We start from the raw sequence: 25723 nt of genomic DNA, 5'->3' as shown, positions 1-25723 counted from the left end.
TAATATTGAAAATAAAAGCATTTAATATCTTAATGGACAAGCACGCCTGCTTTATCCCAGACGGGGTGGGGGGTATCACACGTGAGCTCACACTGGAGGGGGTCTGATGCTGCAGACCCCTGAGGGCCCCAGGCAGGGTTGCCCCGTCAGTGCTGCTGGGGCCCGTGGCACTGGGGTGACCGTGGCAGGGCTGCCACCTGCACACAGCCTCTGATGGCGAGCAGTGGATGAGGAGAGGCCCTTCCTCTCCCTCACCCAGGGCTTGGGGTTTCCACCAGGGCACTGCGGGTGGTGGCAGGGGGTTTCCACCAGGGCACTGCGGGTGGTGGCAGGACCCTAGGGCACTGCGGGTGGTGGCAGGACCCTAGGCCAGTCCCTCACCCAGGGCTTGGGGTCTCCACAGGGCACTGCGGGTGGTGGCAGGGCCCTAGGCCAGGGCCTTGCGGAAAGCGCTCCAGGCGTGGAAGCAGCGGGTGAAGGCGTGCTGCTCGTTTCCCTTGCGGACCAGGCGCAGGCGGCGCGGATGCTCATGCTCCTTGGCACGCATGTGCTGGATGTACACCTGGCGAGCAGGTCGTGTGTGAGCCTGCAGCCGGCCCTCCGGACCGCAGGGCTAGCCTCGGCCCTCCGTCCCCTCCACCCAGCTCACCTGGCAGGCCTTCAGACTCAGCTTGATCTCCACCTGGCTCGTCTGGGTCCCCACCCACATGTAGACCTGTGAGTATGGAGAGGGAGGTGGTCTCGTGGGGGCCTCAGGAACTCCCCCAGCTTCTGGCCTCAGAATTCCCATTTGCCAGTGGGTGGGCCCCTTGAATGGGCAGGGTCAGCAGGGGTCTTACCTCTTGGCCATTGTCTAACAACATGATGTCATCATCTGCCAGGTCATCTTGGCAAAAGTCAGAACATTTCTCAGTCACTGCGAAGTAACCCTTCTCATTGGAGCACCTGGGGGGTCAAGGGTCAGGGAGAGACTAAGGACCCTGAGCTGCTCGCAGCCCCAGGACTCGGGCGGGAGGTGGGCAGGGGTCTGGGCCCGGCCTCACCGGAAGAGCCGGGTGTGTTTCATGTACTCGGCGTCGTCATCATAGGGCTTCTGCGTGCCCATGCCCACCCAGAAGAAGTTCTCGGGCTCCTCCCCTTCATTGATGACCTGTGTGTAGAAGGTTGGTCCAGCCCAGGGTCCTGTCTGGCCTCGCCCGACCACCCAGCCGCCTGCCCTACTCACCTGCTTGCTGTAGGAGGCGTCAAACATGGTGTTCAGTATGTCCTCCGCCAGCTTGGCCTCCTCGGGGTCTGATGCCCGGCCCACCCATGCATACACAATGCCCTGGTTGTCCTCGCTCTCAAAGGGAACCTGGGGAGTGTGCAGAAGGTTCAGGTCCACCCAACGACCCCCAACCAGCTCCCCTAGTCCTAGCCACTTCCCAGGACCCCACCTTGAGAATGAAGCAGAACTCAGAGTTGAGAAGGCTGGAGTCAGTGTTGATCTGGATGCACCTGGGGGGAAGGGGGTGTCAGCAAGGAGCCAGGGTGGCTTGCTGACCCCCATCTGCCCAGCTGTGCCCCTCCCCCAGTCAGGCACCGGGTACAGAGAGCGCTGCCATTGGTGCGGATCTGGTAGAGGCTGGGCTGCAGGGCACCCTGAGCCGCCTTCCTCCTGCCTCGATGGATGATGAACTTCCTCTTGAAATGGGACAGGAACTTGGGATTCTCCTGCTGCTGTGTCATGCGTACCACCTGGGTGGGTGGAAGTGTCAGGAAGCTCCGTGGACCCCCCTCCCCCTGCCCATCGTGGGCCCAGCCTTCCCTGGGTCCGAGTCCCACCCCCAACCCTGCAGAGGCTAGGCGGGCACACCTCCAGCTTGCCGGGGAAGAGGCTTTCAAACTTCTTCTGCAGGCTGAAGGTGAAGGTGAGCCAGCCCATGTTGGAGGCCTCCCGGCCCTGCCAGAAGTACACGATGCACTGGAAGTCCTCTTCCGGCTGCTTCTCCTCCACCTCGGCTGCTGCCTCCTCGCCTTCTTTGCCCTCAGCCCCCGCCTTCTCCTCCTTCTCTTCCTTCTTCTCTTCCTCCTCGTACTCCACTGGGACCCAGTACCTGCAGGGTCAGGAGGCAGTGAGCCAAGGCCTCAGAGCGGGGGAGGGGCCGGAAAAGCCAGGTGCTCTACCAACATCACCTGCAGAGGAAGACGTAGCAGTCCTGCGTGTAGAAGTGGCCGAACTCCTCCTCGGGCAGCCGTGCGAACTTCTTACCCTCCAGCACGAAGCCTTCCATGCCGTCCAAGTCCTCGTTCCACTCCTCCATCAGCTGCTCAGCCTACATGTGATTCCCAGCTGGTGGGCCCCGAGCTGGGCCCTGGCACTGGGCAGGGACCCGCCCCGAGCCTCCCAGGATAGGCTGGGACCAAGTCCTCCGCCCCACCCCGCCCATCACCACAGGCCCCGCCCACCGCCCTGGGGCCCCGCCCCCACCTCCGCTAGAGCCATGGGCGGCTGCCTTGGCAGGAAGAGCGCAGTGAGGTCAGCCTTCATCTCGTCTTTCTTCTCAGCGTCACGCTTCACCTTCCCGGCAAGTCCCGGGCCCTGCAGCACGGCCTCTGCGTTCCGGGTATAGTCCACCGTCAGCACGTCGTCCCAGTTCTTGAACTTGGCCTTGAACACCTGCGGAGGGGGAGGAAACAGCAGCTGGAGTGGAGGTCAGCAGGGAGGTCAGCAGGGTTAAAGGGGGGGGGCCCTGGGGAGGCTCGTAGGGGCGGGGACTCGGTGCCAGAAGTGGGAGGGGCAGGCTAGAGGGGGCGGGGCCTGGGTGGGAGCGGGGGCTTGGTGCCAGAAGTGGGAGGAGCAGACCGTAGGGGCGGGGCTTAAGGTGGGTGGGGACTGTTTCAGAAGTGGGAGGAGCAGTTAGAGGTGTGGCCTAGGGTGTGGGGGCGGGGACTCAGCACCAGAAGTGGGAGGAGTAGATTAGAGAAGGCGGGGCCCAGGCAGCAGTGGGTAAATTGCAGGCTTGGACTCAGCTCTCCTAGACAGTAACGGATTCACAGGAGGTTCAGGGTTTAAAGGTCCTCAGGATTTGGGGGAGGAGGCCCCGGGGGCGTGGCCTGCGCAGCTGGACTTCACTGCCTACCTGTGCCTCAGTGCCCTCGAGGCTGCGGCTGACTGTGGCATGACGTGGCCGGTGCAGCATCCCGCACAGCTCCTGGCCCAGCTTGAGGGCTGCAGCTCGTACCAGGCGTGGGGACTTGCGGCCGAGCCAGATGAACACGTCGGACCAACAGTCCAGGATGTACACGCAGTGCGTGTCTAGCAGGCTCTGCAGCTGGGGGGCCAGAGGCTGGAGGTCAACCAGTGCTGGGTTTTCCAGGAAGGAGCCCTCCTCCTCGCCCTCTCTTCCCTGTGCATCTCACCAGCCGCATCTGGGGCATCAGTTCTACTTTGGGCCGCGTCTTATGTTCCACTGACAGCTTGTAGTTGATCTGGGGCAGCTCCAGGTAGCCCAGGCCCAGGCCCACCTAGCAGGAAAAAGGTGACCTGGGGATGCCAGCCCCACCCACACAGCCCTCCGGTGTGGAGCTGGGCCCTGGCCTGCTGTGTGCATTCAGGTCCCCTGCCTGCTCTTTTCTGGGCCCTAGTTTCCTTCCTCCACCCCCAGGTCGTTTCAAGGACACCCTATACATGGAAGGACTCTTCAATGGTGCTTTCACCGCCTGCCCTCTCTAGAACTTACTATTGCTTCTAATTTCCAAACTTGTTCTTTTTCTGCTCACAACACCCCATGCACAGTGCCTTGGCCAGGTATTCCAGTGGTTAGAGCTACATCACCATACATACGCCAAGGCTGAGGGTTTGAGCCCTGGTCAGGGCACATACAAGATTCAACCAATGGCCTGACCTGTGGTGGCGCAGTGGGATAAAGTGTCGACCTGGAACACTGAGGTCACTGGTTCAAAACCCTGGGCTTGCCTGGTCAAGGCACCTATGGGAGTTGATGCTTCCTGCTCCTTCCCCCTTCTCTCTCTCTCTCTCTCTCTCTCTCTCTCTCTTTTTCACTCCTCTCTCTCTAAAAATCAATAAATAAAATATTTTTCAAAAAATTAAAAAAAGATTCAACCAATGAATGCATAAATAAGTGGAACAACAAATCAATTTCTCTTTGTCTCCCCTACCTCTCTCTCAAATCAATCAATAAAACAAACAAAACACCCCGTGGCCTTCTGTCACCTACAGAATCAAGGCCGGGTTCTCAGGCCTGGTAGCTAGGCACTTCTCAGCCTCCCTTTCCAGCCCTACCTTCTGGAAAACACACCCTAACATTATTCTTATGGCCTGACTCAGAGACAGCCAGGCTCCAGACCTTGGCTCAGACTATTCCCTGTCCAGAAGGTGGCACGCCCCCCCCCCCCCCCCACTAACATCCAGATGAAGACCACAGTCACCACGTGGCCCCCCCCTCCCTCCAGCCTGGCCAGTGGTGACGCCAGTCCGGCCCTGCACCCCAGCTCACCTTATACAGCTTGGGCTGCGGGGGCCAGAAGTCATCTGGCACGTGCTTCTTGATCTCCGAGGGCTCACCACCCAGCGCTTCCCAGAACTCGGGGGGCTCCTGGCCCTGCGCCAGCAGGGTGATCTCTGCCTTCCCTTTCCGCTCATTCTTGTTAACTTTTTCTGCAAAGAGCCTGCAGCAGGTGCAGAGTCCTTAGTAAGGCCCAGACAACTTAAATAAAATAGAAAGCCCTGGCTGGATGGCTTGGTTGTTTAAAGCCTCCCTCTGAAGCACAGAGGTTGCCAGTTCAATACCCAGTCAGGGCTCATATAGGAACAGATCAATGTTCCTCTTTCTCTCCCCCTCCCGTCCTTCATCTCTAAAATCAATAAATTAAAAAACAAACATAGCTCATACCCCTTCTTAGGTGACAATTTTCTTTGCACAAAACCCGCCACCATGTCTGAGCAGGGTGCAGTTCTCGTACCTGGCCTTGGTAGTACCACTCAGCGTGGCCTGGGCCCCCCGCCACACGTAGATGTCCAGCCCTCGGTCCAGCAGGAAAACAAACCTGGACAGGAGGGGCCGGAGGAGCTGTGACAGGTCCAGGCAGTGACTGCCCCCAGGGCCCACCCTGGGCAGGAGGGGCCGGAGGGGCTGTGACAGGTACTGACAGTGACTGCCCCCAGGGCCCACCCCGGGCAGGAGGGGCCAGAGGGGCTGTGACAGGTCCAGGCAGTGACTGCCCCCAGGGCCCACCCTGGGCAGGAGGGGCCGGAGGGGCTGTGACAGGTACTGACAGTGACTGCCCCCAGGGCCCACCCTGGGCAGGAGGGGCCGGAGGGGCTGTGACAGGTCCAGGCAGTGACTGCCCCCAGGGCCCACCCTGGGCAGGAGGGGCCGGAGGGGCTGTGACAGGTACTGACAGTGACTGCCCCCAGGGCCCAGCCCTGCCACCTCCCCATCATGGGGCTAACAAGAGTTGCTTAGGTCACCTGAACACATTAACATAACGTTTTTATAAAGGTTGCTGGAAAGCTGCTTTTTCTAGAGTCCACATCTGGCCCTCACTGGTGGAGGGGAAAGGGCCGGGGTCAAGCACCCCCACCTCATGTCACAAGTAGTAACCTGGGGTCCAGGGAGGCTCCCTTGAGTGGCACAGGCTCCAACTTGATGTTCTTTTTCCCGTACACACGGTACAACCTGGAGGCCAGAGCAAAAGTGCCTCAGAGGAGACACCAAGGGACAAACTGACCGCTGACACCTTCCCTCCAGTCCTTTCATTCCAGCCGCCCACACCCCTCACCTGGTGATATAGTGAGTGTCCTCTACTGTGTAGAAGCCACTGGCTGTCCCACCCTCGATGTAGGCGATGTCGTTGTCAAACACCTGTGTGTGAGGGTGCGGTGCTTGAGCAGTGAGCTAACACTGCCTCCCACCAGCCACCACCCTGGGCACAAGTGCTACAGATCCGTGAGGAAGTGTAGAGGAAGAGGAAGGTCTGTGGCCATACACACAGACACGCAGTGGCGTGTTAAGACGCACAGACCGATGCATGTGTGCACTCCTATGCCCGTTTGGCTATGCAGAGCCTGTTTACAGGTAGGCGTGCATCAAGGTGCAGAAGCAAGCAGGTTTATGGAGGGCACACCTGGGTGAATCTGGCTGAAATCTCACCTGTGTGGCCTCATTGACATGTAACCCGCTGAAAGGAGGGGCCAGCACAGCTCACTAACCCTGCTCACAGGACCCCTTGGTGCCCAAAGCTCGGCAGCCCTGCCCTCTAGCCATAGTGGTCCCCGATCCCCACCTCTTTCCTGGCCTCCCTCCCGTGACCTGGGCTCCTGCCCACCTTTTGTCCTCACCTCGCGCCCTGACTTCACCTTTTTGTCCCTGCCTTCTGCTTTAAGTTCTTAATCCAAAAACACCACTGACCTCAGCTCCGGGCCCCATGAGCCAGGCCCAGCCCCCCCGCCCTGCCCCTCCCACCCCCACCCCCCACCCCCTCCAGCCCACGGCACCTGCAGGAACTCCTCGCTCTCGTCGCCCATCTCCTCCCGCACGGTGCGGCACTCCGCGCCCAGGCAGTTACGCAGGTTCACCGCGTGGATGGCAGAGCAGGCCTTCTTGTCCAGGGTAGCCTCCCCACCAATCCAATAGTAGATCTCCCAGTTCAGAGAGCCGCTGTCATCCAGAAAGGTCTGGGCGGGGGGTCGGGGGGTCAGGGGGTCAGGTCACAGTCGGGTCAGCCCTCCCCAGGCTTCCTGGCTCCCCCGAGGAAGGCTGACGGACACGGTCTCCCTGACCCCAGGGCTGCATGGCCACACCTCTGCCTGCATCCTCTCCACCTGGCCTCCTCCGCAAAGCCTTCTCCCCCCACCTTGCCTCAGTGAACAAAACCATTGAGGTGGGGGTTCTGAGCTATGTAAGATGAGGTCACTGGGGCCCTGGCCGGTTGGCTCAGTGGTAGAGCGTCGGCCTGGCGTGCGGGGGACCCGGGTTTGATTCCTGGTCAGGGCACATAGGAGAAGCGCCCATTTGCTTCTCCACCCCCCCCCTTCCTCTCTGTCTCTCTCTTCCCCTCCCGTAGCCGAGGCTCCATTGGAGCAAAGATGGCCCGGGCGCTGGGGATGGCTCCTTGGCCTCTGCCCCAGGCGCTAGAGTGGCTCTGGTCGTGGCAAGAGCATCGCCCCCTGGTGGGCAGAGCGTCGCCCCCTGGTGGGCGTGCCGGGTGGATCCCGGTCGGGCGCATGCAGGAGTCTGTCTGACTGTCTCTCCCCGTTTCCAGCTTCAGAAAAAAAAAAAAGAAAAAGATGAGGTCACTGGGGGTCCCCGGCCCCCAGCAGAGTGCCCAGCGCTCACCTTGAGCACGATGTAGCAGTCGGCCTCGTAGAACTTGCCGTGTAAGGCTTCCTCCACCAGCACGGGCACGAAGTTCTCGATCTGCCAGATGGTCAGGCCGGGCAGCTGGCCCACGTCCTCCGTGAAGATCTCTGAGTAGTCCAGACGCGGCTTCTCCAGGCCCTGGTCCCAGCGCCGCGCCTTGTCCCCAGGGGCTCGGACCTCAGTGCTCTCCTGGGCGACAGTCACAATGCAGGGGTGGTTTCTGGGGTCACAGCCCTAACGCGTGGGTTGATTCTGGGGTCACAGCCCTAACGCGTGGGTGGATTCTGGGGTCACAGCCCTAACGCGTGGGTGGTTTCTGGGGTCACAGCCCTAACGCGTGGGTGGATTCTGGGGTCACAGCCCTAACGCGTGGGTGGATTCTGGGGTCACAGCCCTAACGCGTGGGTTGATTCTGGGGTCACAGCCCTAACGCGTGGGTGGTTTCTGGGGTCACAGCCCTAACGCGTGGGTGGATTCTGGGGTCACAGCCCTAACGCGTGGGTGGATTCTGGGGTCACAGTCCTAACGCGTGGGTGGATTCTGGGGTCACAGCCCTAACGCGTGGGTGGATTCTGGGGTCACAGCCCTAACGCGTGGGTGGATTCTGGGCAGACACTCTGGCAGGTCTCTACTCATCACCCACCTCAGAGTCTTTGCCCAGGGTCCCCTTTTCCTTCTTTTTTTTTTTTTTTTTTTTTTTTTTTTTTTTTTCATTTTTCTGAAGCTGGAAACAGGGAGAGACAGACAGACTCCCGCATGCGCCCGACCGGGATCCACCTGGCACGCCCACCAGGGGCGGTGCTCTGCCCCCCAGGGGGCGATGCTCTGCCCATCCTGGGCATCGCCATATTGCGACCAGAGCCACTCTAGCGCCTGAGGCAGAGGCCACAGAGCCATGCCCAGCGCCCGGGCCATCTTTGCTCCAATGGAGCCTTGGCTACGGGAGGGGAAGAGAGAGACAGAGAGGAAAGCGCGGCGGAGGGGTGGAGAAGCAAATGGGCGCTTCTCCTATGTGCCCTGGCCGGGAATCGAACCCGGGTCCTCCGCACACTAGGCCGACGCTCTACCGCTGAGCCAACCGGCCAGGGCCCCCTTTTCCTTCTTGACCTGAGTCACACACACAGTCTGTCTTCACCAGAGCACAGAGCCACCTGCCCGGCCCCAGGTTCACCCCGGTCAGACCTACCTCCTGCTTTTTGTTCTTCTCCTGAGCCACATCCGACATGCCCTTCAGCACCTGCTTGGCCTGGTCATCCTGGGCTGAGTCCTTGCGCCTCCGCAGCCGCATCTTTCGAGCCAGGGGGTCCTTAGGCCCGCCCCCTGCTTCAGGGAGGGGCAAACGACTAAGCCCCGGTCCAGCTTGCCCCCTGGGGCATTAGCCAACTAGGGGTCAACCCCACCTCCCAGCGTTCAGAGAGCTGCGTCCTACCCAAGCAGAACCCCGGAGAGGGTCCCCCCACTCTCAGGCCAGACCCCGCCCACTCACCAGCCGCCGCTGCGGCCACGGTGGCCGGAGAGGCGCCCGCCAGCCGCAGCTGGTTCTGCAGCGAGAAGTCGATGTTGTACCACTCCGCGGTGCGGTCAGCGGGCTTGGGCGGCATGACCAGGCTGGGGTTCTCCCGCACGTCCAGGACCTGCCTCGGGGTGAGCAGAGGAGGCCCTGAGCCGGGCCCCACCTTCCAACCACACCAGACCCCGTTTCTTGCTCTTTGCGAAGCTGCCAGGGGCCTGTGTTCTCATCCCAACTCAGCCAGTGCCCGTTCGGGGCTGCGGTTTCTCCTTCTGTGAAACGTGACCTTGAAGGCCGGCTGCGGGACTTAAGTGACACTGTCCAGTGTGATATGGATGCAGGGGACGTGGCTCACCCTCTCCCCTAAAGCGCCCTGGCCGTGGCCACCCTCAGGAGGCCTCTGCTAGTGGTCCCCCTCGCTCCAGTGACCCCCGAGCCTGGTCTTTCCTGAGGGTCCCTCTACACCTCCGCCCTCCCCCTCGTCCCCCACCCCCAGCGCTGGCCTGGGCCAGCCCGGACCTCTATCTCTGTCAGGAAATGGATGGCCTCTGGGAGGGTCACCAGGCGGTTCTTGTTCAGGACGAGTTTCCTCAGCTTTGTGCACCTGTGAGGACAGAGCTGGGCCTCAGCGAGGTGACGACAGATGAAGGGACAGGGAAGCGTCCAGTCCTGGGGGCAGGAAGCCAGGGCAAGCCGGAGGACTGAGTGGCCTGACCAGCTTGAAGGTGCCAAAGAGGCAGGGCAGGCCGAGGAGTGCACGGAACTGGACTCCCTCACGGCTAAGTGACTGGGAAACTTTTGCGACTTGTACGGAGCAGAATTTTTCCAAGTAACCTTCTGCAGATTAAAGACCTTTGGAGATATAAACACCAAAAACTATGTCCCACGCTCTGATGAGTCGAAAGCTGTGGCTGGGGAGGGAAGGGGCTCTCCCCTTCGTTCTCTGCCTGGACTTCTAGACCACACCTGTGGCCCCTGGGGCCTCCAGAAAGCATGGAGCCAGCACTGTGTCCCAAACGCACCTCTGGCCTCGCCCCTAGCAGCGTCCTCCCGAAGGGGGCTCCCCGGGCGGACCCCAACTTGGGAGTCTCTGGCACAGGCCTGTGGAGTCTTCACCCACAGAGCCAGACGAGCTCATCCATTTCGTAGGATGCACGAAGACCCCAGGGTGGGCCCCAGCTGTCATTCTGGGGTTCTCTGTGCTGTGACCCCCACGCCCACCCCGCCCACTGGCCCGGCTGCGACCCCACTGGCCCGGCCGCGACCCCTCACCTGCAGAGGCTTTCGGGAATCAGCTCCAGGTTGTTGTTGGCGGCCATGAACTCCTCCAGGCTGGCCAGCTTGCCAATGCCTGAGGGCAGCCCATCAAAGTCCAGCTTGTTGGAGTTCAGGTACAGCTTCTTCAGCTTGGTCAGCTTGCAGATGGCCGACTGGGGGCAAAGCGGGCCGGGGTGCGGGGCGTCAGGGGCCGCAGGCAGCGTGGCCTGGGAGCCTTCCTGTCCTGTCCTCCCCCAGGGCCTGGACTCACAGGCAGCGAGGTGAGCTGTCCCCCCCCCAGGGCCTGGACTCACAGGCAGCGAGGTGAGCTGTCCCCCCCCCAGGGCCTGGACTCACAGGCAGCGAGGTGAGCTGTCCCCCCCCCAGGGCCTGGACTCACAGGCAGCGAGGTGAGCTGTCTCCCCCCCAGGGCCTGGACTCACAGGCAGCGAGGTGAGCTGTCCCCCCCCCAGGGCCTGGACTCACAGGCAGCGAGGTGAGCTGTCCCCCCCCCAGGGCCTGGACTCACAGGCAGCGAGGTGAGCTGTCCCCCCCCCAGGGCCTGGACTCACAGGCAGCGAGGTGAGCTGTCCCCCCCCAGGGCCTGGACTCACAGGCAGCGAGGTGAGCTGTCCCCCCCCCAGGGCCTGGACTCACAGGCAGCGAGGTGAGCTGTCCCCCCCCCAGGGCCTGGACTCACAGGCAGCGAGGTGAGCTGTCCCCCCCCAGGGCCTGGACTCACAGGCAGCGAGGTGAGCTGTCCCCCCCCCAGGGCCTGGACTCACAGGCAGCGAGGTGAGCTGTCCCCCCCCCAGGGCCTGGACTCACAGGCAGCGAGGTGAGCTGTCCCCCCCCCAGGGCCTGGACTCACAGGCAGCGAGGTGAGCTGTCCCCCCCCCAGGGCCTGGACTCACAGGCAGCGAGGTGAGCTGTCCCCCCCCCAGGGCCTGGACTCACAGGCAGCGAGGTGAGCTGTCCCCCCCCCAGGGCCTGGACTCACAGGCAGCGAGGTGAGCTGTCCCCCCCCCAGGGCCTGGACTCACAGGCAGCGAGGTGAGCTGTCCCCCCCCCAGGGCCTGGACTCACAGGCAGCGAGGTGAGCTGTCCCCCCCCAGGGCCTGGACTCACAGGCAGCGAGGTGAGCTGTCCCCCCCCCAGGGCCTGGACTCACAGGCAGCGAGGTGAGCTGTCCCCCCCCCAGGGCCTGGACTCACAGGCAGCGAGGTGAGCTGTCCCCCCCCCAGGGCCTGGACTCACAGGCAGCGAGGTGAGCTGTCCCCCCCCCAGGGCCTGGACTCACAGGCAGCGAGGTGAGCTGTCCCCCCCCCAGGGCCTGGACTCACAGGCAGCGAGGTGAGCTGTCCCCCCCCCAGGGCCTGGACTCACAGGCAGCGAGGTGAGCTGTCCCCCCCCCAGGGCCTGGACTCACAGGCAGCGAGGTGAGCTGTCCCCCCCCCAGGGCCTGGACTCACAGGCAGCGAGGTGAGCTGTCCCCCCCCCAGGGCCTGGACTCACAGGCAGCGAGGTGAGCTGATTTCGGGACAGGTTCAAGGTCTCCACGTGCACCCACTGGTCCACGCACAGGGACAGCTCCGTGATCTGGTTGCTGCTGAGGTTGAGGCGGCGCAGGCTGGAGAGGGTGTACAGGCACTCGGGCACCCGCGCCAGGTCATTGCAGGACAGGTCCACGTCTGAGACACAGGGTGGGGCGCGTCAGCCGGGCCACCCGGGCGGCTCCGGAGGTGGCCCGATCTCAGCTGAACCCCAGCACCACCACCTCCAGGCTCCGTGGCTTTCAGCAGGGGACGTAAGCTCCCTGAGCCTCAGGGGAAGCCCCCTCACCCTGGTGGGTCTCAGCACCGAGCTGGTGCTCACGACCGGGCATCAGTCACTGTGACCCTGGCAGAGATCAACACACACAGCCACATCCCATCCCTTCCTGCTGGGAGGCGGTCAGAGAAGCTGGGTTCAACCCCTTCCTCCACGAGGAGCACGGGGCCCACGGGGCCAGAGGCCGCGGGTCAGTGCTGACCTGAGAGGTTGCTCAGGCCCTCCAGGCTGGTCGGCAGGTTGCCCTGGCTGCGCTGGGTATTCTTCAGGTGCAGGGTCTGCAGCGCCGTCAGCGCAGGGAGCTGCCTGCAGGGAGGCGGGGGTGTCAGGCGGGGGGGGGGGGGGCAGGGGGGATGGAGCCTGGGGCTGAGAGCGCCTGGGGGGGGCTGGAGCCTGGGGCTGAGAGCGCCTGGGGGGGGCTGGAGCCTGGGGCTGAGAGCGCCTAAGGGGGGGCTGGAGCCTGGGGCTGAGAGCGCCTGGGGGGGGCTGGAGCCTGGGGCTGAGAGCGCCTACGGGGGGGGGGGGGCTGGAGCCTGGGGCTGAGAGCGCCTGGGGGGGGGCTGAGGGACGAGGACCGGATGCCCCAGGGCTGGGTTCTGGGGGGCACCGACCGGAGTTGGGCGTGCTGCAGCGGGTTCCCGTTGAGCACCAGCGTCTGCAGGTGCACCAGGCGCCGCATCTGCGGGGGGAGGCTCTCCAGCAGGTTCTCGCTGAGGTCCAGGTACAGCAGGTCGGTGAGGTTGATGAACAGCTGGTTGGGGATGGTGTCGATGCTGTGGACCGCAGGGGGAGGAACGGAACGAGGCCCGCAGGGGCTGCCGGTCAGCTCTGTGCCCACCCTGAGCGCCCACCCTGAGCACCCCCCCGGCCCGCCCTCCCGGCCCGACAGGCACCTGTTGTGGCTGAGGTTCAGCACCAGCATGTTCTTGGCGTTCTCCAGCTCTCGAGGGCACTCCGTCAACTGGTTGTAGCTCAGGTCCTGGGAGGAAGGGCAAGGCCAGGCCATGGGTCAGCGCTGGTGCCACCTCGCCAGTCCTCTGCCAGGCTGGGGCATCCCAGGCTGAGGGGAACAGATGTGTGTGTGTGTGCGGGGGGGGGTTCGGGGCCAAAGGGAGATGGGCAGGACCCTGGCAGGAAGGGTGCCTGGGTGAAGGGTCTGACTCCATGGGTAACCTTGGGCAAGGCACTTCCGATGCTAAGTGTGTTTCCCCATCAGTACAACAGGATAATGGCCCCGGAGACCATCCTAGTGGGTGGGGTGGCCACTGACCAGGACTGAGAGGTCATCCAGCTTGAAGATGTCATCGGGTACTCCAGAATTCTTCAGGCTGTTGGCTCGAGCCACGATGGCCTGGGGACGAACCATGGGAGCCTGTGACTCTTGGCTTTCTCCGCCAGGAGAAGCAGGGACCAGGGACAGACACCCTCCTCAGGAAGTCCACTGGAGGCCAGGCCTCAGCGCTCTCCTCCCCAGCCCTTCGCTCCGTCTCTCCACCTGGCAAGCTCGCCCTGTTCTCCCTATGAGCTCCTGTTCACACCTCCACGCCCAGCTCAAATGAGCCCCCGAGCCCAGCACAGGGTGCTCAGGGAAGCTTTCCCTCTTCTCCTCGTTTCCAGGGGGCACAACAGGAGTGTAGCTCTGGGTCAGGAGTTCTAGAGCAGAGGGAGAGAGCTGGCCCAAAGAGCAGTCAGTGCGGACTGAGCAAGTCTGTCCTCTCTCCTCTTAGGACTGAAGCCTCACGCACAGATGTGGAGAACGTTTCGGGGGAGAAAGGGGAGGTCGGTGAACGGTGCTGCAACTACAAGTAGCAGCTCGGCCCGAGGCTGCCGCCGGGTCCCCTCTGCCCTAACGTCGGCATGGTGCCATGCGCTGTCACAGCAGTCCTCCACCGAAACCGCCCCAGAAAGTGGAAGGGACTTGTCCGAGGTCATGCAGGCAGGGAGTGGCAGAGCTGGTCTGATTGAACTCAAGCAGCCTGGGTCTTTACCCTCTCAGGGCCTTGACTCTGGACGGGAATGGTCTCTGGCGAGGCCCAAAGGGTCTGACCAGGAGCCTGACGTTCCGAGGTGTCAGAAGCTCCATGAAGAGCAGAAGTGTGAGCAGGCCACACTGACCACCTCCCCTTCTGGCCAAACCCTACCCTACGCCAGCCCTACCACGACCTATATGTGACCTCTGGTAAGTGGCCTGCCTCTGTGGCCCAAGGTCCTCACCTGTGACCTTGGTGGAGGTCAGGGTTCTAAGAAAAAACCCGCACGGAATAGCTGGAATAGTGCTTAGCCGTTACCAGTGATTATTATTGTAGTTGTCTCCCACCGTAGACGGAATTTGGGATATTTTACCTTTCTCTCCTACGGGTGAACTTAACACAGGACATTATGACATCCTCTCCCCTTCAGGAAGGAGCTCCTGAGCTTGACTCAGGGATGGGCAGAGGTGGTGGTCCAGCCTGGGGTCTGGCCCTGCCCTCGTGCCCTGGCTGGGCTCCAGTCCTCAACCCCAAGCTCGGTGGCCTCTATGACACTCACGCGAAGAGATGGCAGGCTGGACAGTTCCCCGTGAAGCGTGGTCAGGTTGTTGTGGCTCACAGACAAGTGTTCCTGGTCCGGGGACAAGGGAGCAGAGGCTCAGTGGGGTGGGAGGGCTGTTTACGGAGTCTCCATCTGCCACCACAACTCGGCACCATTCAGGGGTCCGTCAGCCACAGAGACCTGCCCACCTCTGCTGCACCCCTCCCTCCCAGACCCAGCCTCTTCTTGCACACCTCATGGGACAGGGTGCTTCTTCCCTCCCTGCCAGCTCTCCTCACGATCATCAACATCTTCTTCTGCCACCTGCCCTCTGTGCAGGCTCTGTCCACCGGGTCCAGCCCCGTCCACAGGCACCCACCCTGCCCGTGGAAAGCCCTTTACCAGCTTCTGCAGGGCGGCCAGCTCCTCCGGCAGGTAGCACAGGCCTGTGCGGTTCAGCTTCAGCCAGCGCAGACTGGTCATGGCTTTGACATTCTCAGGGAAGTAGCCACCCTGGGGGCATTTATGGTGAGGCAGGTGTGGGAGAGGAATGTCCCTGCTTTACCACCTCCCATGGCCTCCAACTGTCCAGGGGGGCCCTTTGGGGAGCAACAGAGACAACTCTCACCAGCTATGTGATCCTGGACAAGTCACTTGTCACTTGGCCACTCTGTGCCTCAATTCCCTCACCATAAAATAGGGCTGATAAAAGCCTCTCCTGACAGAAGTCTTGTGAGGACCGACTAGTTATCAGGGTGGCTGCTGGTCTAAGATCTGTCTCACCTGCTGGAATCTGAGCCCCAGGAGGGTCAGGATGGAACTTGCTTGTTCTAGGTGACATCCCCAGCAGCCAGCTGTGTTGTCAGCTCTGCTCAAATGCCTTCACCCAGCATTCCAGGCTCTGCCTGCACCGCCTGCTATGGGGTACCCCCTGAGCCTCTTCCAAGGTCCTACCTGTGACCACCCTGTCATCAGCACACAAGCCATTTGTGGCCAGGTCCAAATCCCTGGTGCAGGGCCCCGGCTCCTCACCCTGCAGTCACTGCCTCGTTCGTTTACTCATGCCCCACATTCGAACGCCATTCTCAGTACCCCCACCCTGGGGGCAGGAAGCCTGGGGTAGCATGTGCCTTCAGTGCCCGAGGCCGGTGTTCCCTTTCCCTTCAGCCACATTCCCGGACAGTGACTCAAACTTCCAGCCCGGAGAGGACACGTGGAGACTCCAGGTGAGGATGGTGAGGACGGAAGCAGATAAAGGTGGTATGGTCCTTGTGCACGGGGTCACAGGTGTGTGCACATGTGGATAAATGCAGGAAGAACACGTCTACCTCCTTGGGTTCTGGCTCCACCGACCCGTGACCCCAGCAGAAGTCTGGGCTCCTGGAGCCTGCAGATCCACGCTGACACTCAACTGACTCCAGCCTGGGTCTGCCCTCTCACCCACCCTTCAGCCTAGGCTGACCCTCCAGGCATCAGCTCTCACCTCCACTCCTGCCCTGCCTCCTCTGGTCACCAGCCTTCTTCTTGGACACTATAGAACCACCTCATCCACCAGCTGGTTGGAAGGCGGGCAGCCGCCATTGAGAACCCTCCCACACCTGCCGGACACATTCTCCATGCCAACTAACCCATGCCTCCAAGAGGGTCACTTTTAAGCCCCTTCACGGAATGAGAAAACCGAGGCTCAGAGAGGGGAAGTGACTTGCTCCAGACCACACAGAATGGAGGTGTCAGGGACAGGGTGGTGGCAGGAACAGGATGGAGGTAGCGATGAGTTCCAGACCCGCCCGGGGACAGTCGCACTGCCGGCAGCACGGCAGTGAGTCAGAGCCTGGCGCGGGCGAGTGACCTCAGTGGGACAGGAAACAAACTCGAGGACCCCTAACCAGATGCCAGGACTGGGGAGGGGGGGACGCGGGTAAGGGGCTCCCGGCCCACCCCATAGCGTGCCTCCGAGCCCAAGCGTCCGTGTCCGCCCGACCCAGCCTCGGTCTCCAGTGCGGGCCCTGAGCGCAGGCCCAGGGCAGTCCGCTCGGGGCGGGGGACCCGAGCCCCGGGAGAGCCCCACCCGGCCCCGCCCTCAGTCCCGGGCGGCACTGGGCCCGGAGGCGGACAGGGCAGGAAGTGGAGACCGGCGCCGGCCGGAGCGGAAGAGACGGCCTGGAACAGGGGCCGGGCCGGGCCCCCCAGTCCAGCTCACCTTGAAGTCGTTGCCGCTGAGGTCCACGCCGCGCACGAACGGCAGCACTCCGGTGGCCTCCATGGCGCCGCTCTCACTGCTCGGCCGGGCCGGGCCGGGCGCGGGGGGTGGCGGGGAGAGCCAGCGGGCTGGGCCAGCGCCGACCCCGCCCCTTTAACCCGCCCCCGCCCGGGCGGGAAGACGCCTCCCGGGCTGCGCCCCTCCGGCCCCGGGCACCCGGCCCCTCCCGCCTCCCGGGCCTCGGTTTCCCCGTCTGTTCGGGGACTGGCGGGACCTCCAGCAGTCCCAGCGTCCCCTGTGCTCGCGCCGGGGGCTTCATACCCTCCGGGCTGAGCCCCTGCGTCCCCGGGCAGGGGTGTGGCCCAGGCTCTGCAGCGGCAGCTGGAGTCGACATCGGGAGAGATCTGGAACCCAGACCCAGGGGCGCAGCTCCCTGGGGAGCCCCCTCCCCGCCCGCAGAGCCTTGCGTGGCTCCTGGCGGCAGCAGGAAGCCCGGGCTGGCGCCCTTTGGTTCTAGTGCAGCCCAGGCCTGCTCCGGGCGTGTCCTCTTCTGGGCAATGCTTCTTCTTCTTTTTTTTTTTAAAAGACTTTATTCATTTTAGAGAGGAGAGAGAGAGAGAAAGATATAGATGGATAGCTAGATAAAGACAGAGAGAAGGGGGGAGGAGTGGGAAGCATCGACTCCTGTATGTGCCTTGACCAGCCAGGCAAGCCCAGGGTTTTGAACCGGCGAACCAGGGTTTTTATCCTCAACCTGGATAAAGCATTCCAGGTTGATGCTTTATCCACTGCGCCACCACAGGTCAAGCCAGGAGCAATGCTACTTCCTAAGATTGTCGCCGGGAACAAAGGAGCGAACGCCGGTGTGGCTTGTGGTATACAGCAGGCACTCAATAAGAGGCACGTTGTATTATTATTATTATTATTATTCCCGCTTAGAGTCAACCTCGTCCCCCACCACACACACACACACACACACACACACACACACGCACACAGTTTATTTGCTTGCTCGCCCCTCCCGGGCCACCCCTCCCTCCTGGCCCGCACATCGTAGGCCCCCAGTAAATAAATAAATGCCGAATGAACCACAGGTTCTAGGCACAACCCTCCTTCCCAGCGGCGGAAGGGGGTCTGGTGTTCTCGTTTCACGAGAGAGAACACGGAGGCCCGGGAGAAGCAGCCCCCACCAAGGTCACACGGAGCAGGCGGCAGGGGGAGGTTCCTGAGTCACACTGGGTGCCCCGCGAGCCAGGAAGACGGACGAGGCCACGCCACTCGCGCAGAGGTGACCTACAGAGTCAGCCGGACAGCCCGCGGCGCGGGGCCAGTCTGCCCAGCCCCGTAAAGAACGTGGGCTCGGACAGCTTTCTCCACACGGGAGGCTCGTATTACACGGGCACAGGCGTGACAGCCGACCCCGGGGGCCGCGTCGTTCCCCAACACGAGGGGTCGGGCACCACACTGCCTGGTCGCGGGCGTGGAACGCAACCGTGCGCCTTTAAATCCCGGGAATGCATCAGAAAGTCCCGCCCCTGAGGGAGTGCGCAACTCGAGTAGGGGGCGTGGCCTTCCCACTATTGGCTGAACCGCGCGGCGCTTTGGCAAGAGTGCGCGGGCTTCCAGCGCTCTGATTGGAGCCAGGACCTGCTCGTCTGCGTGCGCTTCGGGGTCAGCGGTCCTCAGCGTTCGGTTCCCCCGGCTTCTTCACGTTCCATCCTCAGACGGGTCCGGGGTCTGGGACTCAGCGGACCCGCTGCCTCCGCCGGGCGGTGCGCCGGAGCCACCACGCAGGTACGGCCGGGTCACCCAGCCGCGGGCGCGGAGGGGGCCCGGGACGCAGGTCGGGGGCGTGGCCTCCAGCGGTGGAGGGAGGGCAATGGCCTTGGGCCTTCAGACCGGAGTTCGAATCTCACCTGGGGTGCTTAGTTTCTCAGGGCCTGGGTGCCCTCCCCTGTGAACCGGACCGTGACAGGCCCTCGGCAGCCTACCCTGGTTTTGGCCAAGGAAGGGGAGGACGGGCAGCATCCCAGGGGCCCGGCTGCCAGAGACCGGTTATTTTTAACCACCCGCCCTCCTCTCTTGCCCTCCTCCCCTTCCCCCCTCTCCTCCCCCTCCTCCTCCTTTCCCTTCCCCCTCCCCTCCCTTCCCCCATCCCCTCCCCTCCTCCTCACCTTCCCCTTCTCTCCCCTCCCTCCCCTCCCCACCCTCCCGTCCCCTTCCTCCTCCCACCTTTCCCTCCCCTACTCTCCTCTCCCCTCCCCTCCCTCCCTACCCCCTCCTCCTCCTCTCCCTCCTCTCCCCTCCCTCCCCTCCCCTCCCCTCCCCTCCCTTTCCCTCTCCTCCCCTCTCCCTCCTCTCCCTCCTCTCCCTCCCTACCCCCTCCTCCTCCTCTCCCTCCTCTCCCCTCCCTCCCCTCCCCTCCCCTCCCTCCCTCCCCTCCCCCCTCCTCTCCCCCTTTTCTCCCCTCCTCAGAATTGGAAGGCTGCGGGTGGACCCTGAGTGACCCCGCCAGGGACTGGGTCGAGTCCCAGGTTAGACAGACGTGTGGGGGGGGTACTGAGGACTCTACAGTTTGTACCCTAAACTTCTCATTCCGCTGGAAGCTGCCGGGCCGAGGTGGCCACCCTGCCAGCCCTTGACCAACCCAGGCCGAGCTTAGTTTTCAGTCCGGGGCTGGAGCTGTGTCTGATTTTCCAGCCGGTCCAGGCTGCAGCTGCTCCGGCCATCTCCTCACCTGGCAAGGGCCCTGGGCAGCCTCAGCCCAGCAGGGAGGGCAGAAGTCCTCGCTGCCCTCAGAGCTGGCTCGGAGTGCAGGGTCAGCTATCTGCTCAGGTGTCCTCAGCGAGTCAGTTCTGCCTGGAGTCTGACTGGTCCCCTGAACTCTCAGGGCCACTGACTATGTGGTTCAGCCGTCTGTTTCTCCGTAAAAATTGGGGTGGTGATAAGACCCTGCTCGTGGGTCTTTGGCGATGTTGGGAATTCTGGAGGGTGGGGTCGGGGAGATGGGTACCTTCTCCGACCTGCTTTAGGGCCTTTCAGCGTGAGTTCCCCTGTCCAGGGGGTGGGTGGGTTGTGGGCAGCTTTGGGGAAAGTTTCCCTTCTCCTCACAAGAAAGCCTGCGAGTGGCTTCTCCTTTGCGTTTCGGGACAACGCTCTAACGAACTGAGCTATCCAGCCAGGGCTAAGCAGCTTCTTCTGAAACTCTTAGGAACCCACTGTGGACTTGAGTCAGGGACCTCCGCACGGGGGCAGCCAGAAAGCCCACCCACACCTGCCGCGTCGTCAGTCTGGCTGCCCCCGTGCTCAACGGCCCCTGGTCCCCGGCTCTTTCCTAGGCAGACAGACATGGCGGCGTTCTTCCAGAAACGGGGGAAGCGGCATCAGGACGATGTGTTGGGCAGCGTCCTGGACTTCCTCTTGGCCAACGCCCGCCTGGTGCTGGGTGTGGGCGGGGCTGCCGTGCTGGCTATTGCCACCCTGGCTGTGAAGCGGGTAAGGCCAATGGGGTTCCCAGAAGAAGAGCAGAGGGCCTGGGGCCTTGCAGCGGGGCCCTGGGGGGTGGGGTGGGGATCGCCCGGGGCCGGGGCCTGCTTCTTCACCCAGCTGCCTTGTTTGCTTTGCCCGGAGGCTTTGCCGTGCTCTAACCTGCCACTCTGTCTGTAGCTCATTGACAGGGCCACTGGCCCTCAGGACGAGGATGATGCCAAGGGAGACCCCACAGGCCTGGAGGACAGTTGGAAGGAACTGAGCCTGCTCAAGGCCACGCCACGCCGACCGCCCCGGACCCCACCTGCTGCCCTCAGCCAGCCCCTGCTGCTCCCAGCCCCCTCACTCCTTGCCCCAGGTGAATTTCCACCCTTCCCCTCTAACCTGGATGGGTCCCCTTGTGGTGGTCTCACTCAGGAGCTGCAGCCACTGACCAACTGTGTGACCTGTGTGACCTGCGCGGGTCTCTCCTCCTCTGGGGCCGTGGGCTCCCTGCCTGTTTAACAAGAGTGCTGTGTTTTCCTTTTTTTTTTTTTTTTTACAGGGACAGAGAGAGAGTCAGAGAGAGGGATAGACAGGGACAGAGAGAGATGAGAAGCATCAATCGTCAGTTTTTTGTTGCGAGACCTTAGTTGTTCATTGATTGCTTTCTCATATGTACCTTGACTGTGGGCCCTCAGCAGACTGAGTAACCCCTTGCTCAAGCCAGCGGACCTTGGGTCCAAGCTGGTGGACTTTTGCTCAAACCAGATGAGCCTGTGCTCAAGCTGGCGACCTCGGGGTCTTGAACCTGGGTCCTCTGCATCCTAGTTCGATGCTCTATCCACTGCGTCACTGCCTGGTCAGGCAAGAGTGCTGTGTTTTTCTGCCCTGTTGCCAACCATTGGGACATGTGGTCTTTGGGGGTGGTACCAGGGAAGGGCAGTAGCTTATGATAGTGGGGGGTATCTCAGATAGGGAAACTGAGGCCCAGGACTCGCTCCCCATTCTTCATGGCCCCAGAGAGTGGGGATCTGGGGAAATAAGAATTTGTCATCTTTGGAGGCCTGGGCGAAGTGCTTTCTCAGGTGGTCGTTTCACAGGTGAGGAAAACGAGGCCCAGGGCCGCACACGCCACCCGCCTGGCAGAGCTCTCCTGGCTCACCACAGGGCCTTCTGACATGTCCCCTGGCCCTCTCACCCTGCAGACCGGCCTGCAGGCGCTGACCCTCGGCCGTCGCCTCAACTCTGCTCCCCAGCACCCTTGTGCCTGACGTTCCAGGAGAAGCTGCTGGCCTTTGAGCGAGACCACGTGAGCATCCCGGTGGCCCAGGTGGCTCTCGCCAAGCAGCTGGCTGGTGACATTGCCCTGGAGCTGCAGGCCCACTTGCAGAACAAGTTCCCGGAGCTGCCCTTTGGTGCGCTGGTGCCTGGTGGGCCGCTGTATGACGGGCTGCAGGCCGGGGCTGCTGACTACGTGCGGCTTCTGGCACCCCTGGTGCTGGAGCCGGGCCTGTGGGACCTGGTGCCCGGCACGGACACTGTGGCCGGGGACCCTCGCTGCTGGGCCGTGCGCAGGACTCGTCTTGAATTCTGCTCCCGGGGCAGCAGCCCCTGGGACCGCTTCCTGGTGGGCGGCTACCTCTCTTCCCGGGTTCTGCTGGAACTGCTGCGCAAGACGCTGACCGTCGCCGTCAACTGGCCGGCCATCGGCAGCCTCTGTGGGTGCCTGATCCGGCCCAGCGTGGCCTCCGAGGACCTGCTGCTGGAGGTGCAGCACGAGCGCCTGGAGCTCACGGTCGCTGTGCTGCTGGCGGTCACGGGCCCCGGCGCGGAAGACTGCCTCCTCCTGGCCCGGCCCCTGGAGGGGCTGGCCGGGAACTTCTGGCTGCAGGACTTGTACCCGCTGGAGGCCGCCAGGCTGCGAGCTCTGGACGACCGCGATGCCGGGACCCGCCAGCGGCTGCTGCTGCTGCTGTGCGGCGTCTGTTGTGGCCACCCGGCCCTGGGGAAGCTGACCCGGGCCCCCTTGACCCAGGTGGTTCTGCGTCTGGGCGAGGAGGAGGCGGACTGGGCCGAGGAGGCCTTGGGGGAGCGCTTTCTGCAGGTTTTGGAGCTGCTGGTGGGCAGCCTGGAGCGGGCCAGCCTGCCCTGCCACTTCAACCCCTGGGTGAACGTGCTCGCCGGCCTGCGCCAGCAGGAGGTTGAGGAGGCCGGCTACGCGCTGTACCGGGGCCTGCAGGACCCCGAGGGGCTGCTGTGTGGGTGGGCAGGGCAGGGCGGGCAGCGCGGGTGCTGACGCTGCCGTGAGCTGCAGGCTTCTCCCTCCCGGGCGTCGGTCGGAGAGCATCTGCCGTCAGCCGAGCAGAAGAGTGTGTGTTCCCGCGGGGCCAGCAGGGCACAGGTCACAGTCGCTGGAAGCCTCTCAGCCCGGAGAGCGTGGCCTGCCATCACCTGGAATGCCAGCCACTCACACACTCCCTCCGCCCTCCGGGTTCACCCCAGGACACTGGGCTTGGGCCGTGGTCACCAGCAGTGACTCTACCGACAGAACAGGGTTTCTGCCTTCCTGGGCAGGGGATGAGGCCAGCTTTGTTTTTCTGTTGAGAGGGTGCTTCTCAGGTGCCAGCTGCGGGCATCGGTGGGCGTCTGGTACAGGATGGCAAATGCCACGTGTGTGTTTATCCCCGTGGGCTGGGCGCCTGGTGCCTGCGGAGTGCAGCTTGTGGTTGCGTCTTCCAGTGTCGTCCGTGGTCTAGTTTGCTTGTCGAGCCCCCCTCCGCCCTGGAGTGGGAGCACAGCCTGATGTGCCGCCCACCTCACACCTCGGGAAGGCTCCAGCCAGGCGAGCTTCCTTTTTGGGTAGCCAAGGCCCCTGGGAGAGCCCCTTCCCCGCTGGGGGGGCTGAGGTTCTGTGCTGCCTGCCTGCCCAGAGCCGAGGGTGGCCGGCTCGCTGCTGCTGGGCCTCGCTGGACAGCAGAGGCTGGGCCCTCCTGGGTGGTCTGGTGTGCCCACCGGCCTCCACAGTGCCCATGTGAATGCTCTCAGCTGAAGCCTGTGTTCCCACTGAAGGCTGGCAGAGGTGGGGGGGGGAGACAGAGTGGAGGGTCCGCCCCCCCTCCCAGGCGTCCCTACCTTTGGTACCCTTCCTGCTGCAACAGAGCTATGCTTCCAAGAATGTGAACAAGAATAAAAGAAAAACATATGTGACTCAGGCTGGGCTCTCGTAAGCAGCTGTTTGGCGTTTTGGAAGTTTGGCCAGAGGGGTTTGGAGTAAACCTGGAGGCGGTATGGTTCATATTTATTTTAGAGAGAGGGAGGGACAGACAGGCAGGAAGGGAGAGAGATGAGAAGCATCAACTCGTCATAGCGGCACTTTAGTTGTTCATTTAATGCTGTCTCGTACGTGCCTTGACTGGGGGGCTCCAGCCCAGCTAGTGACCCCTTGCTCAAGCCAGCGACCTTGGGATCATGTTGATCCTGCACTCAAGCCGGCAACCTTGGGGTTTCAAACTGGGGCCCTCAGTGTTCCAAGTCTACTCTCTGTCCACTGCCCCACCACCGGCCAGGCCTAATCTCCTTTCTCACGATCTTACCACTCTGAGTGAGGGATGTGTGATCCCTACTCCCACAGCGACGCCCATCTTCCCGGTGGCACTGAGGGAAAGTGAAGCCGATCCAGTGTTAGCTCAGGAGCCACCTGGTTCGAGACCCGAGTGGGCCAGAACCCACCTCCAGAGAAGCTGCCTCTGAGCTAGCGTCCAGGCCACACAAAGAAGCACTTCCTGACGTTGGTTCCAGACACGCCTTTCCCCCTAAGACCTCGGGACTCAGCTGGCCAGGTTTGTAGCCCCGGGAGCAAACCCAGAGCCTACAGGGGCTCTAGAACAGGTACGACCTCCTCCAGGGATGGAAGGGCCCTGGGCCCAGGGAGGGTGACACAGCTCACCCATCATCTAGGGCTGCTGCTCCTGGTTCTAAACAAGGGCCTTTCCCCTGGTACATGACATGCTTGTAGTTTTCAAAAGTATACTTTTCTAATCAGAAAAATGGGCTTCTAAACACCCCCCCACACACACACACACACCAATAACATTATAGTTTGTCTGCACTTAAGTCAGTGAGGAAGCTAAGGATGAAACCCAGAGCGTGGGACTGGGGACGGTGTGGGGTCACGTTTGCACCGAGAGGATGCTGTCTGATGGGCTGGGGCCTCTCGCCCGCAGGGAGGCCGGACTCAGGCTCTTCTGCTGTGTGATTTCACACCAGACTCTCCAAACTGCTCCCCCGGCCAGTGTGAACGTGAGCGGTCTAAGGCAGGGATGGCCCGTGGAGTGGCACCACCCTGGCACGCTAGTTCACTCTGCACCACCTGTGTTCTAGTCAGATCCTCGGTGCTCAACAGTTGAAGTCCGGACTGCAGCAGGCTCTGGAAAGGCGGCTGTGAATTCACCCCCAAGGGCAGCAAGGCCCTCTCCCTGTGTCCCAGACCACTGCTGCTGGGCACCCTGGGCCTGGTGCTCTGTGGGCTGCCAGGGTGAACAGGGCTGGTACTTTTTTTAGCTTCCAGCTGCTCCGAGTAGGCAGCAGAGGCAGGCTCCCTCAACCAGCAACGGCTGTGGGGCGGCCACACCCGCCGTCCTCCAGACTGGGGCAGGCCGAGGGGCCGCGGGGACAGTCAGGAGGCTCTGCCAGGCGTCCTCTGAGGGACAGCAGGAGGCTCTGCCAGGCGTCCTCTGAGGGACAGCAGGAGGCTCTCTGTGGCACGGAGAACGATGCGGACTCTCCGAGAGCTGAGGTGGAGACAGGGAGGCAGTTGCTTGTGGGGGAAGGAACTGCGTTCTCATCCGGCCAGTTTCCCTCGAGGGGCCGAGAAGCAGGTGCACCGATGGTGGGGTTCAGTTCCTAGTGCGGCTCGTGGCTAAGGCCTAGTACGGGGGTTCACTTTGTCCTCCGTCCTGCACTGGACAAGCTGTGGGAGACGGGGTGCAGACCTTTCTAGTCACCACTGGAGGAGGAACCCATTTCGCGGTGCACTGAATGCCGCTGGCCTGCGCAAGCCGTCTGGCGACATGGGAACCCCCCCCACACACACACACACTCAGGCTCTTATTTGTGAGGTTCTCACTGAAATCGGCCGTCAGCCCCCACCAGAGAGCCTCCGGTTGACCGACACCGGGTTACAGAGGCCACTCAGGTACTCCACTCTGGGTCCCTGGAGCGGAGGACGTGGGCTGGTTTGTCCCTGGTGCTGTCCAATCAGTTCTTGGTCTTGGCAGACACAGGAGTTACCTGCAGAAAGATTAAAACCCACCTAGTGTCCAAAACGTGTAAAGAACTCCTGCAACCCAACAACAAAAAGGACAAACAACCCAACTGAAACGGGCAGAACCCTTGAATAAATTATTGCCAGAGATAAACTCGTGGCCAACAAGCACATGAAATGCCCAACGTCCGTGGTCACTTGAAAAATGCAACGTCAAAACCACAGTGAGATATAACTTCACACACACTAAGCTGGTCACGCTTTTTTCAAAAAATTGTGTTGGTAAGAATGTGGAGAAATAGCCCTGGCCGGAGAGC

The 25723-nt window shown here is 62.5% G+C and overlaps 2 protein-coding genes across 8 annotated transcripts; one reads left to right on the top strand and one right to left on the bottom strand.

The window, feature by feature from the left end:
* Nucleotides 1-43: 43 nt before the first annotated feature.
* On the bottom strand, nt 44-16825 carry FLII (FLII actin remodeling protein). Of its 3 annotated transcripts, none has more exons than XM_066264417.1 (30): nt 16673-16825; nt 14875-14985; nt 14491-14562; nt 13232-13312; nt 12855-12940; nt 12573-12734; nt 12164-12267; nt 11647-11822; nt 10147-10304; nt 9394-9478; nt 8851-8998; nt 8551-8687; nt 7341-7553; nt 6500-6679; nt 5785-5867; nt 5607-5681; nt 4966-5049; nt 4500-4671; nt 3403-3507; nt 3123-3314; nt 2471-2659; nt 2176-2315; nt 1856-2096; nt 1583-1737; nt 1437-1497; nt 1226-1354; nt 1044-1150; nt 840-945; nt 650-715; nt 44-562 (listed from the first exon to the last, which is right to left on the bottom strand). In XM_066264417.1, exons 1-30 carry the CDS (start codon nt 16733-16735, stop codon nt 428-430), a joined length of 3816 nt encoding a protein of 1271 aa, XP_066120514.1. In that variant the 5' UTR covers nt 16736-16825; the 3' UTR covers nt 44-427. The 3 variants fall into 3 exon arrangements, with proteins under 3 accessions (XP_066120514.1, XP_066120515.1, XP_066120516.1); XM_066264418.1 differs by having other exon boundaries at nt 8551-8684; XM_066264419.1 differs by lacking the exon at nt 16673-16825 and adding an exon at nt 15956-16100.
* A 620-nt stretch (nt 16826-17445) lies between these two features.
* On the top strand, nt 17446-23354 carry MIEF2 (mitochondrial elongation factor 2). Of its 5 annotated transcripts, none has more exons than XM_066264426.1 (5): nt 18321-18466; nt 19148-19206; nt 20015-20167; nt 20339-20519; nt 21349-23354. In XM_066264426.1, exons 3-5 carry the CDS (start codon nt 20021-20023, stop codon nt 22437-22439), a joined length of 1419 nt encoding a protein of 472 aa, XP_066120523.1. In that variant the 5' UTR covers nt 18321-18466; nt 19148-19206; nt 20015-20020; the 3' UTR covers nt 22440-23354. The 5 variants fall into 5 exon arrangements, with proteins under 5 accessions (XP_066120521.1, XP_066120519.1, XP_066120522.1 ...); XM_066264423.1 differs by having other exon boundaries at nt 18394-18466; nt 20011-20167; XM_066264424.1 differs by lacking the exon at nt 19148-19206 and having other exon boundaries at nt 17446-18466; nt 20011-20167; nt 21400-23354.
* The last annotated feature ends 2369 nt before the right edge of the window (nt 23355-25723 follow it).

The sequence above is a fragment of the Saccopteryx bilineata genome, chromosome 2 (genome assembly GCF_036850765.1).
Source record: "Saccopteryx bilineata isolate mSacBil1 chromosome 2, mSacBil1_pri_phased_curated, whole genome shotgun sequence".
Lineage (NCBI taxonomy): Eukaryota > Metazoa > Chordata > Mammalia > Chiroptera > Emballonuridae > Saccopteryx > Saccopteryx bilineata.
The sequence above is the reverse complement of the archived record's forward strand: the minus strand, read 5'-3'. Positions and strand labels throughout refer to the sequence as shown.

Bases quoted from the DNA above. Each gene is read 5' to 3' on its own strand.
- FLII (XM_066264417.1), bottom strand. From the start codon at position 16,735: ATGGAGGCCACCGGAGTGCTGCCGTTCGTGCGCGGCGTGGACCTCAGC. The intron at 5,868-6,499 runs GTGCCGTGGGCT...CCTCACACACAG, and splicing joins AGAGCGAGGAGTTCCTGCAG to GTGTTTGACAACGACATCGC. The intron at 2,097-2,175 runs GTGATGTTGGTA...CTGACCCTGCAG, and splicing joins TGCTACGTCTTCCTCTGCAG to GTACTGGGTCCCAGTGGAGT.
- MIEF2 (XM_066264422.1), top strand. From the start codon at position 20,021: ATGGCGGCGTTCTTCCAGAAACGGGGGAAGCGGCATCAGGACGATGTG. The intron at 20,168-20,338 runs GTAAGGCCAATG...CTCTGTCTGTAG, and splicing joins CCACCCTGGCTGTGAAGCGG to CTCATTGACAGGGCCACTGG. The intron at 20,520-21,348 runs GTGAATTTCCAC...CTCACCCTGCAG, and splicing joins CCCCTCACTCCTTGCCCCAG to ACCGGCCTGCAGGCGCTGAC.